This window comes from Antennarius striatus, chromosome 19, assembly GCF_040054535.1.
Source record: "Antennarius striatus isolate MH-2024 chromosome 19, ASM4005453v1, whole genome shotgun sequence".
NCBI lineage: Eukaryota > Metazoa > Chordata > Actinopteri > Lophiiformes > Antennariidae > Antennarius > Antennarius striatus.
The window spans coordinates 375,001-387,500 of record NC_090794.1 but is presented as its reverse complement, the minus strand read 5'-3'; the positions used below and the strand labels follow the sequence as shown (position 1 = coordinate 387,500).

The 12,500-nt window shown below is 55.0% G+C and overlaps 3 protein-coding genes across 3 annotated transcripts in view; all 3 read right to left on the bottom strand.

Annotated features, from left to right (window-relative positions):
- LOC137613437 (interphotoreceptor matrix proteoglycan 1) overlaps nucleotides 1-2,929 on the bottom strand; it is a 36,893-nt gene extending 33,964 nt beyond the window's left edge. Inside the window, exon 1 of the mRNA XM_068342658.1 lies at nucleotides 2,813-2,929. The gene's annotated coding sequence lies outside the window, so the exon portion shown is untranslated. The remainder of the gene's footprint in view (nucleotides 1-2,812) is intronic.
- A 919-nt stretch (nucleotides 2,930-3,848) lies between these two features.
- LOC137613394 (5-hydroxytryptamine receptor 1B-like) lies at nucleotides 3,849-7,586 on the bottom strand. Its single transcript, XM_068342591.1, has one exon. It carries the CDS (start codon nucleotides 7,302-7,304, stop codon nucleotides 6,147-6,149), a length of 1,158 nt encoding a protein of 385 aa, XP_068198692.1. The 5' UTR covers nucleotides 7,305-7,586; the 3' UTR covers nucleotides 3,849-6,146.
- Nucleotides 7,587-9,023: 1,437 nt separating this feature from the next.
- mei4 (meiosis-specific, MEI4 homolog (S. cerevisiae)) overlaps nucleotides 9,024-12,500 on the bottom strand; it is an 11,753-nt gene continuing 8,276 nt past the window's right edge. The window contains exons 6-7 of the mRNA XM_068343260.1: nucleotides 9,456-11,145; nucleotides 9,024-9,356 (exon numbers count right to left, since the gene is read on the bottom strand). Of these exons, the coding sequence (XP_068199361.1) occupies nucleotides 10,861-11,145 (285 nt within the window). The 3' untranslated portion in view covers nucleotides 9,024-9,356; nucleotides 9,456-10,860. The remainder of the gene's footprint in view (nucleotides 9,357-9,455; nucleotides 11,146-12,500) is intronic.

Below are 12,500 nucleotides of genomic sequence, written 5' to 3'. Positions count from 1 at the left end.
TGTGTGAACCTGGACTGTTTCACTGTGTGAACCTGGACTGTTTCACTGTGTGAACCTGGACTGTTTCACTGTGTGAACCTGGACTGTTTCAGGTGTGAACCTGGACTGTTTCACCGTGTGAACCTGGACTGTTTCACCGTGTGAACCTGGACTGTTTCACTGTGTGAACCTGGACTGTTTCACTGTGTGAACCTGGACTGTTTCACTGTGTGAACCTGGACTGTTTCACTGTGTGAACCTGGACTGTTTCACCGTGTGAACCTGGACTGTTTCACTGTGTGAACCTGGACTGTTTCACTGCGTGAACCTGGACTGTTCCATCCTTCTATCAGAACTTTAAAGGGTCCAGAAAGTCCTTTAGACCGACCCACATCCAACGACCCACATCCAACAACCCACATCCAACGACCCACATCCAACCGCACGTATGCTTTGTGCTGGTTTAACTGTTAGCATGATGCTAGCTGACCTTGGTGTGCCCGTGTGGCTGCGGTGCGTTTGAGGCCGTGGGACTCTTCAGCGCTCTGCTCCAGCATCGATCCGTCTGCGGTCTGAAGGCGACGTTGACGAATTTATGGGATGGATTTCCTGTCGCCGGGGTGTCGGTGCCGTGATTGGGTCGTAAATCCACCACAGCAGAAACGCATCAGTAAACGGAGCAGATGGCCGATGAGGGTGGGGGGGGCGAACACGACGCTGAGCGGTCGTCCTGCTAGCGTGACCCCCCCCGCTGCGTCTCTATCTGCCGCCTCAGATGTTCACGCTTCAAACGTCCTGCAGGACGCTGACATTTAGAGTCTCAGCAGCGCCACAGGAAGACGGCGATAAGAACCCCCCCGGCCCTCCACGCTGGGGGCCCGAGGACCGGCCCCGGTTCCGCAGCATCCCCAGGAGGTCTCTGAACCTCAGATTGATGGACCAGCTGCTGGGGGGGGGGGGCACAGAGGATGTTGGAGGGTGGAGGTGAATGCACCTCAGGCTAACTGCTAACCGCTAACCCAGGAGGCCATGAGGCTGCAGTGACCTCTGACCTCCGGTCCAGCTTCAGGTTCTGAGTTGAGTGAATAAACCCACAGGTTTACATAAAACCCAGAACCTTTCCAGCGAAGGGGGGCGGGGGAGCGGGGCAGGAGGTGGGCGGGGGACGCCCCCGGCAGCGGCGCCTCCTCAGGTGTCACAGGTGCAGCGCGCCGGCGTTACAAATGGCTTTAATAGCGGCAAACGCATCGCGCTGAGATTAAAAGGATAATTCACATCGAGGAGGAGGAGCCCCCCACCCCTGAACAACCCCCCCAGCAGAAGGCTTCCTTCAGGAACATTTCACAGACGTGGAATATTCAGATTGAATCAGACGGACGACGAGGCGTTCGGTTTAACTCAGGAAACCAGTCCTGACTCTGGCTGGAAGCAACCAATCAGGACTCAGGACGGAACAAACATGTGACATCACAGCACCTGAACAGGTCGGAGTCCTGTGTCAGCCAATCAGCTGTCCAGATCCGATCGCTGGTCTCTAGGCAGCCTGAGAGGGGTTAAAATTAGGTCACAGGGGGCGGAGTTAACCCCCCCGCACCACCCCCCACTCGTATCTCTCCCCCAGTGATGGAATCCTCCTCCTCTTCCTCACGGACCGGGTTGAACCGCTGAGGTGAGCAGAACTGATTTCACGATGGGAGCAGATCGTCTGACGAGTCAGAACCAACAAGTCAGAACCAACCAGTCAGAACCAACCAGTCAGAACCAACCAGTCAGAACCAACTAGTCAGAACCAACCAGTCAGAACCAACCAGTCAGAACCAACAAGTCAGAACCAACGAGTCAGAACCAACCAGTCAGAACCAACCAGTTAGAACCAACCAGTCAGAACCAACTAGTCAGAACCAACCAGTCAGAACCAACGAGTCAGAACCAACTAGTCAGAACCAACGAGTCAGAACCAACCAGTCAGAACCAACTAGTCAGAACCAACCAGTCAGAACCAACCAGTCAGAACCAACTAGTCAGAACCAACCAGTCAGAACCAACCAGTCAGAACCAACTAGTCAGAACCAACCAGTCAGAACCAACGAGTCAGAACCAACTAGTCAGAACCAACGAGTCAGAACCAACCAGTCAGAACCAACCAGTCAGAACCAACTAGTCAGAACCAACGAGTCAGAACCAACCAGTTAGAACCAACCAGTCAGAACCAACTAGTCAGAACCAACCAGTCAGAACCAACCAGTCAGAACCAACTAGTCAGAACCAACCAGTCAGAACCAACGAGTCAGAACCAACTAGTCAGAACCAACGAGTCAGAACCAACCAGTCAGAACCAACCAGTCAGAACCAACTAGTCAGAACCAACGAGTCAGAACCAACCAGTTAGAACCAACCAGTCAGAACCAACCAGTCAGAACCAACGAGTCAGAACCAACCAGTCAGAACCAACCAGTCAGAACCAACTAGTCAGAACCAACGAGTCAGAACCAACCAGTCAGAACCAACCAGTCAGAACCAACGAGTCAGAACCAACCAGTTAGAACCAACCAGTTAGAACCAACTAGTCAGAACCAACGAGTCAGAACCAACCAGTTAGAACCAACCAGTTAGAACCAACTAGTCAGAACCAACGAGTCAGAACCAACCAGTTAGAACCAACCAGTTAGAACCAACCAGTTAGAACCAACTAGTCAGAACCAACCAGTTAGAACCAACGAGTCAGAACCAACGAGTCAGAACCAACGAGTCAGAACCAACCAGTCAGAAACAAAGGAGTCAGAACCCAACGAATCAGGTGTGAACACCGTCGTCTCCATGGAGACCCACCTACCTGCAGAATGAGGTGGGGCCCCGTCCCTCTGTGGGGCGGAGCCTCAGGCAGATCTTGGTCCTGTCAGAGGAGCTGGAACTGGAACCGCCGTTCAGGACTGGGGTCCGATCCAGTGGTGTGATGGCGCCGCCGCAGCAGCACCGCGGGGGTCCGGTAGCACCTGTGTTGCCATGGAAACGCTGATCAGCGGCGCTCAGCTTAATGTTAGGGCAGCAGCCACACCCCCCACCGACAGACAGCGAGGAGGCGGAGCCATCTCTGACATCACGTTGAAGATGTTCTGACATTTGTTCTAGTTCCTTAGAGGTCGGTTCTGCTTCCTGTTCCAGTTTGTTTGTGGGGGGGGCTAGCGTGGGGGGGCGGGGTCACCTGTGTCTTTTGTTTCCAGGTCACGTCTATCCAGGTTCCTCTGGGGGGGGGGTCTGGTCTCGTTTCTCTGACCTTCCTGGGCTCCTTGTGGACCCGCTTTGCTCCGACCGGACTGGTTCTGACTCAGTTTGCTGTCTTTGTCAGATAGCTCCTCCCCTTCTACCGCTGGGTTCGCCAGTGGGCGGAGCTTGATGTACCAGACAGACCGTGTCACAACTTTAGTAGCTAAAAGGAGCAACGACTACGTCACTGCTGGAGCTAGCATGTTAAGCAGCTAGCCCATGCTAACCAGCTAGCCCCCAGACGTTCTGCCTGGTACAGGCCTCGGGGGGGGGGGTGCAGGATGATGATGATGATGTCCTCTGTGTGTTCAGCCTTTCCTATCAGCTGTATTGATCTGTTTAAAGGAATCCAGCAAGGGGATCAACCCCCCACCCCCCCACCCCGTTTGATGAGTCGATCAGGAGACGTTTCCCGATCCTCATGATGGTTAATTAAGCCCCGCCCCTTAAGGCTGTCATATCTGTGGTGTTTCATCACCAAATACCACAGCAGATTCTGATGATAGAACAAATGTCAGCCCCCTCCGCCCCCCCTGTACCCCCCCTCAGGACCACACAGAACCAGAGGCTTGATGAACGACCTGCAGTAACCTCGTGATGCCAGAGACCTTTTTATTGAGATTTTCATTTTTCACAACAGCAGCAGCGTTTGGTGACCCGACAGGTCGGTTCTGACCCGACGGGTCGGTTCTGACCCGACGGGTCGGTTCTGACCCGACGGGTCGGTTCTGACCCGACGGGTCGGTTCTGACCCGATGGGTCGGTTCTGACCCGACGGGCCGGTTCCGTCTCGGCGGCGCTGATGAAGCCAAGCGTTGTACAGCAGAAGCAGATGACGGATCCGTTGGAGCGACAGAAACAGCGATGAGTTCCACAGCTGATCGATACCGAACACAAAGGGATTCACACACAGCTGCCACCAGCGGGGGGGGGCCGACCCGCCTCCAGCAGCCAACATGGCCACCGCGGCGCCAGAGGCCCAGACGGCGGCCATGTTGGACGTGAAGCAGGACGTTCAGTTTCTTTTCTATTCCGTTTTTTCTTGTTTTTTTTTAAACTCCTATGCTTCTAATGATAAAAAAGTCGACATGTTGCTAAGCAACCCAGTTAGCTGTGAGTTAGCTTAGCCGGCTCATACAACTCTCACATCTGGATGTTAGCAAATGACATCACCGCTAGCGGCCTGACAGTTTCTATGCAGATGACACTCAGTTGAGCTGCAGCAATGCTAGCTAGTGTTAGCTAACATTAGCTTAAAATGACGTCCGCTAACATCAAAAAGAACCGATCACACAGGTTTTGTTAAATCATGTGAAATAAACTGAGAGCTAACTGTTTTAGCTAAGTCCATGCTAAGTCCATTGCTAGCTGGCTAACGACACAAAACTGTCTTGACCGGATGATGTTACAGCCGCGCTGGAGCCGTGACGGTTAAGTTAGCTAGCTGACGAGCCATAGCTTACCTGTAGAGGTTGCTTCTTCACTACTGACTAGCATTTCTAATGCTAATGCTAATGGAGTCGTTTAACCTTAAATCAAATAGTTCTTTAAATTCTAACTGCAAAGTTATTCTGGTTTTAGCTACCATACTAAGCACAACAGCGTAGCATATGGTTAATAACAACTATTTATTCCGGACAGGTAGGTGGAGTTAGCTAACAGGCTAGTTCAACCTGCTAATCATCAGTTTTAAATGAGTTAAATAGCAGCTAGCTGCATTAGCTTTCTTGAATTTTAAAAAAATAAAAGATGTAATCGTTTAAAGGTGTCTAAAAAATAATGATTGTCAATACAAAGCTAACATCAATGCAACACATATACTGCTAGTTAGCTAAATGTTAGCTCAACTAGGAGTAACTTTTACATTTAAACTAGCTAGTGTCAGTTAGCCAATGCTAACATTATTCAAATATGATTGGTGATGTATGCATTTACTGTTAGCATTCACAGTGTTATATGTCATGTTATTACTGAATGGTAACAGCTAGCAGCTCGCTAATTCAGACAACAAAGACCGAGCTAAAGCCCAAGGCTAAGTTAGCTTAGCATAAAACTTGGCTCAAAGGCTAACTTAACATCTGGCAAAACTTTCATATCTGATTACCTATCAGCGCTATTAGCAATTTGTAGCTAGCTACTGACTAGCTACATTAGAAATAGCATCGCCAGCCTTTATGCTAAGCTAGGACGGTCAGTAGGTTCACAGCTTTGTGCTTCAGACGTGGCGTCTGATTGGTGCATAAACCTGGTAGCATGCAGACGTGAGAGTGACATCAGCTAGCTAACCAGCTAACTGCCCTGACAGGGGTCAGATCACATGATCAGATTATTGCAGGGGTCAAAGGGCACTGGACATGTGATCCCATATCTAACAGGATATCTCTCGGCCCAGGACACTCTGGACTGCGCTGGTCGACCTGCCTGTTAGCCTGCCAGCTAACGAAGCTCCTCCCCCCAGTCACTCACCTGGCGTTATTTTAGCCGTGATCACAGAGTTAACGTGAATAGAAGCTAACACAAGAAAACCAACGGGGGTCGGTGCGCTTACATAGCCCCGCCCCCTCCCTGTGGGCGGGGCCTGTCTGAGGGGACACAACCACACTTCAGGCACCAGGATTTCCCCTGATTGGTCAGGAAAACGACCCCCCTCTTATTTTTTTTGCCCGTGGGGCTCGTGCTAGCTTAGCGCTTAGCCGTTTGTGCTTCATACTCATATGGCAAAGAGTCAGCAGGCGGGGCCCCTGCAGGGGGGCCCCCAGTCCGAAAGAGGCGGGCAGTCAACAGCGGGGCCCCTGCAGGGGGGGACCCATTGTCCTTCAGGTGACCCCACCATCAGTCTGGGGGGGCAGGTGAGCAGATCTGGCTGAATGTTTGGGGATGAAGGGGCGGGGCGTGGGCGGGGCTCACGCCCTGCAGCACCGGAAGCGCAGCAGCTTGTGGAAGGCCTGCTTGAAGTCCTCGTTGGACATGGTGTAGATGAGGGGGTTGATCAGGGAGTTCAGGTACCCCAGCCACGTGAACGCGTCGAACAACTCCGCGTGCGAGCAGGACGCGCACACGGGCACGAGCAGCGTGTACATGAAGAACGGGAGCCAGCAGACGATGTAGGCCCCCAGGATGACCCCCAGGGTCTTGGTCGCCTTCCGCTCGCGCGCCGCGGAGATGCGCTTCTTCTCCAGCAGCGCGTCGGACACGGTCACTGCGACCCCCCCGGGGGCGCACGGGGTGGCGGCGTCGCAGGAGGAGCCGTCGTTCGTCCCGTAGGTGAGGGAGGCGCTGGACGCCGCGGAGGCGGGGGAGCTGTTGACCAGGTGCGCGGAGGTGAGCCGCTTCCCCGGCCGCTGCCGCGCCTGCTTCAGGATGCGCTTCCGCGCCTCCGCGTAGATGCGGCCGTAGAGCGCGATGAGCAGCAGCGTGGGGATGTAGAAGGCCCCCAGGGTGGAGTAGACGGTGTAGAAGATGTGGTCGGTGTTCACGTTGCAGCTCGTCACCTCCTCCGCCTTCACCTGGCGCCAGAAGAGCGGCGGCAGCGAGATGCTGACGGCGATCACCCAGGCGGTGGCGATCATCCCCGCGGCGCGGCGCGGCGTGCGCTTCTTGGAGTACTCCACCGCGTCCGTGATGGCCCAGTAGCGGTCCAGCGCGATGACGCACAGGTGCAGGATGGACGCGGTGCAGCACGTGATGTCCGACGACAGCCACACGTCACACAGCACCTGGCCCAGCGTCCAGGTGCGGCTGACGGTGTACTGCGCGCTGATGGGCATGACGAGCAGCGCCACCAGCAGGTCAGTGACCGCCAGCGACGCGATCAGGAAGTTGGGGGGCGTGTGGAGTTTGCGCGACTGGTAGATGGTGGCGATGACGAAGGCGTTGGAGAGGGTGGTGGCGCACGTGACCAGGGCTAAGGTCACGGCGACCCCCGCCCGGAAGAGGACGTGACTGTCCTCCGCGCGCGCGCCCGACGTGGAGTTGACGCGCGCGTCTTCGGTGGAGACGTTCCACAGCTGGGTGGCGTTCTCCATCCCTCCGCCGTCCCACGCCGGACCCCCCCCGGGCATGAGCTCGAAGGAACGCGTGGAGATCACCGGGGGGGCCCGGAGGCGGCTCCGAGTCCCGCTGCAGCCATCAGGTGTCTCCTCCTCCTCCTCATGGCACCGGCCCCATCCGCGGCATCCCGCGTCCACTCACAGAGCCGCGGACCGGACACCGGCGGTCCCCCGGAGCCGCGCCTTCATCACCATCACCATCATCATCATCATCACCCGGTCAGCTGATCAGCATCCGGTCCGGTCCGCTGCCCGGTCCGCTCGGGCTCAAGTTCAGAGCCGCTCCAGTCTGACTGCTGCTTTTATACCGCAGCTCCGCCCCCCCGGGCCCCCCCGCGCCCCCTCCCTCACCCATCCCTCACCCCCCCTCTCTCTCCATCAGCTGCTTCAGAACCGGGATGTCTGAGGAGCGTCCCTCCATCATCCTCATCTTCATCACCGACAGCTGATCGTCTCAGAAATGACTCCTGATTGGCTGCTCCTCATCACATGACCCGCCCGAAGCCCCGCCCCTGCAATCTGGTCTCAGTTTTAGTCTGGTATTCTAGTCAGGTTCTGGATCGGGGACGAGTGTGAATCCAGACCGGATCCGTTTCAGATCTGACACATGTTGGAACCAGAACCTGGATCCGGATCAGATTCAGACACGCCCCCTTCTCCAGGTGAGCTCATATGGTCCCCCAGCTGACCAGTGAGGTCACGGATACCACAGACAGGTGACTGACCCCACTCCCCTGAGGGGGGGGTCGGTTCACTGGAAACCAAACTTACAGTCCAGGTTCACACGGTGAAACAGTCCAGGTTCACACAGTGAAACAGTCCAGGTTCACACAGTGAAACAGTCCAGGTTCACGCAGTGAAACAGTCCAGGTTCACGTGGTGAAACAGTCCAGGTTCACGTGGTGAAACAGTCCAGGTTCACACGGTGAAACAGTCCAGGTTCACACAGTGAAACAGTCCAGGTTCACACAGTGAAACAGTCCAGGTTCACGTGGTGAAACAGTCCAGGTTCACGTGGTGAAACAGTCCAGGTTCACGCAGTGAAACAGTCCAGGTTCACACAGTGAAACAGTCCAGGTTCACACGGTGAAACAGTCCAGGTTCACGTGGTGAAACAGTCCAGGTTCACACGGTGAAACAGTCCAGGTTCACACAGTGAAACAGTCCAGGTTCACGCAGTGAAACAGTCCAGGTTCACACAGTGAAACAGTCCAGGTTCACGCAGTGAAACAGTCCAGGTTCACGTGGTGAAACAGTCCAGGTTCACACGGTGAAACAGTCCAGGTTCACACAGTGAAACAGTCCAGGTTCACGCAGTGAAACAGTCCAGGTTCACACAGTGAAACAGTCCAGGTTCACGCAGTGAAACAGTCCAGGTTCACGTGGTGAAACAGTCCAGGTTCACACGGTGAAACAGTCCAGGTTCACACGGTGAAAGAGTCCAGGTTCACACAGTGAAACAGTCCAGGTTCACACAGTGAAACAGTCCAGTGGTGCGTTCGCTGACACTAACTAATAATCGTCACTCATACATATTCATGTGAACATTGACATGCAGGCTGACACACGGTTGCAGTTACATATGTGGACACACACACACACACCCACTGTAACACACTCAGTCTCTGCATTGATGACCTGATCACCATGATCGGTTGTGATTATTGATCAGGACGTGTGAATGTTTATTATTCAAACACAAACCTGTCAAAAGAAAGAAAAACGCTGCAATTCATTTTCTGGTCTCGTCATACGTTCAGAATCAGAAACAGCGGTATCGACCCGTTACACGTCACATGTGCCCGTTTATAGCTCCTCCCTCAGGGGGCGGGGCTTCTCACACCACACCTCCAACCCCTCACTTTGAAGCTGCCATCGTCACTTCAACTCAGAACACACCTCCTGTGAAGCACCAATCAGATTTGAGTCCGGTTATGATGTCACAGATGACTTTGCTCCTCCTCCTGGGGCGGAGCCTCTGGTGGTGGTCATTTGGCGACGCCATTTCTTCTTCTGTGGTACCTTATGCTTGAAGACCGCTGGTCCAGACGGCGCTGGCGCCACCTGGTGGAAACAGGAAGTACGTCAGCCAATCAGAACCAGGAGGAGGAGTTTTAATTTGTGATCAGACAGAAGCGACCCGTCAGATTCAAGAGAACTCACGATAATGATGATGGTGATAATGGTGACAAATCCTTCTGTCCTGTCATTGGCTGAGGAGGAAGCAGCTGGTCATGGCTGAAGCAGATTGGTGGAGAGACGGCTGCTCTGATTGGTTCCGTCTCCTGATCCGGATCGCTGTGATCCAGATCGTCTGGTGTGAACCCATCGGCTTCTGACTTCCTGTCGTAGCAGACGACGGTCGCTCACACAGAACGATCGCCGTGGCGACCGCTGACTGAAGCTTCTCTGCTTCAGCATCAGTATAACGAGCAGAGAGACGCTCCATCAACAACCCCGCAGCCCCCCAGGCCTGACAGGTGAATCCGTCACAGGTAGTTAATGTCCCCATCTGGGGGGTGCTAACCGACCACAGGGGGGCGCCGTCCTACAAACGTCTCCATTAGCGACAGGCGCACCGCAGGTAGATGCCTTCATCACCACGGGGGAAGGGCAGGACGTCTGACACGACCATATTAGGAGGCGCTGTAGCGATGAGACAGCTGTCCTCTGATTGGAGGAGCTGACAGGAAACAGCTGCTACAGCTTCATCAGGACATGCCCACTGTCAGCTGGAGGAGGGGCCTGAGGGGAGGGGCCAGAGGGGAGGGGCCAGAGGGGGATGAAGGAGCGCTCGTTTCCCTGCTCTGGACCTCCTGCTGATGTGACGTCTCCTCCTGATGGAGGATGGCCCTGCCCCCATCGACCCCGCATCACAAGGCCCGCCATCAGCAGCCCACACACGTATGAGCATCAGCTCCATGTCGGCGTGGTGGCCCATGATGCACCTCTCCACAGGATATGAAAGATGAGCAGATCACCGAGGCGACGGCCGACCAGCACACACAAAGGAGAGATGCTATCGCCCCCCCCCCCCCCCCCAGCCCTGCCTCCAGCCCCGGGGCCCCCCTCGGGGGCCCCGGGGCCTGCTATGTCAGTATGTCAGTGGTGACATAGAAGTGTATTTAGTGGTGATCATTCCTGGGGAGTTATTACAGAGAGGAGGGGGTGGGGGGCGCAGGAGCTGATGGAGGTCAGGATCCATACCTGGACCCCCCCAGACTGGAATGGTTCAATGCCCCCCCCCCCACTGACATCATTATTATCTTGACTATAAACATGTTACCCCCCCATAAATAAAAACACCTCAAACCTGTTGGAGACAAATTCCATTAGAACAAAGCTGGTAACCAAGGCAACGGAACAAACACACCAAACGGTTGTGACGCTCAAGTCCACGGGTCTGGATCTGGTTCAGGATTGGTTCTGGATCTGGTTCTGGTTCTGGTTCTGACCGGCCCCGCTGTTCAGACTGATTGATCGAACTGATCGATTATCTTATTTGTGTACATGTGAACTGTGAACAACACACTGAACTCAAAGCGTTGCACACGCATGAAGCATGTTTTCACCACGTGGGCGTGTCAGAGACTGGGGGCGTGGCCTGGCCCAGGTCAGGTGACCTGAGCAAGCGTGCGATCTTCCACAGGTAGATGGAGAACAGGGGGAACTCGTCCGACAGCTGGAACAGCCGCCCCTCCAGGTGAGCCAGGAAGTCCGTTGGCTCCGCCCCCGGCACCACCCTGACCGCCACCTGTGAGTCCAGCAGGAGGCGCTCCAGAACCAGCAGCAGGTGGGACGCGTTCTGGTACCGCTCCACAGGAAACCAGTCCAGCCCCGCAGGGCCGGGGTCCTGGAGGAGGAACATCACCATCACCATCATCATCACCATCATCATCACCATCATCACCGGGTGACATCATCACTGCTGTCAACATTCTATTATACGAATTGAAGACTCCTGGCTCCGCCCCTTCATGTCATTGAGGTCGACTCTTTGACATTTGGAGAAAAGCGTCACCTTGGTTACAAGAAATAACAACAAACCAACAAACAACATCCCTCTGGCAGAGCTGATCAGTAATCGATACGCTGCTCCGCCCCCATCAGCGATCACATGACCAGAGACCTGCAGGACATCCTCAGCAGGAGAGGAAGAGGATGGAGGAAGACAGACAGGAAGTGGAAAGACAAGAGAGACAGACAGACAGACAGACAGACAGACAGACAGACAGACAGACAGACAGACAGACAGACAGACAGACAGACAGACAGACAGACTCTGCTGGAGGCCTGAAGGGCAGTAATTTACTGATCAAGGACAGACTGATTGATTGGTGTTTCCGTGGAAACCAAGCAGTTCTGTACAGCAGACCTGTCACTCAGTCGTTATCCAATCAGAGGCTCCCTGCCCCACCTACCACACAAACCAATCGACAAGGTCCAATTTCACTTAGTCCGTTCCTGCTGGGAGGGGTCAGGGGTCAGGGGTCACTCCTCTGTTCACACTTTACTGTACGTCTAGTCTGAGGAAAGACACCCCCACATTACCCTGTCACCCCCCCATCATCACATCCCATCATCCCTCCATAACTCCCCCATCATCACAGCCCGTCACCCCCCCATCATCACACCCCATCATCACAGCCCGTCAGCCCCCCCATCATAACACCCCATCATCACAGCCCATCACCCCCCCTATCATCACAGCCCATCACCCCCCCCTATCATCACACCCAGTCACCCCGCCATCATCACACCCCGTCACCCCCCCATCATCACACCCCGTCACCCCCCCCATCATCACACCCCGTCACCCCCCCATCATCACACCCCGTCACCCCCCCCCATCATCAGACCCCGTCACCCCCCCATCATCACACCCCGTCACCACCCCATCATCACACCCAGTCACCCCCCCCATCATCACAGCCCATCACCCCCCCCTATCATCACACCCAGTCACCACCCCATCATCACACCCAGTCACCACCCCATCATCACACCCAGTCACCACCCCATCATCAAACCCCGTCACCCCCCCATCATCACACCCAGTCACCCCCCCATCATCACACCCAGTCACCCCCCCATCATCACACCCAGTCACCCCCCCATCATCAGACCCCGTCACCCCCCATCAGTAGAGATGGTTATACGACCGTCCTGAACTCCAGGTCTGAAGCCCTTGTTTGTCTCTGCCCCCCC

Excerpts from the sequence above, each read along its gene's own strand:
- LOC137613394 (XM_068342591.1), bottom strand. The coding sequence starts at position 7,304 with ATGCCCGGGGGGGGTCCGGCGTGGGACGGCGGAGGGATGGAGAACGCC.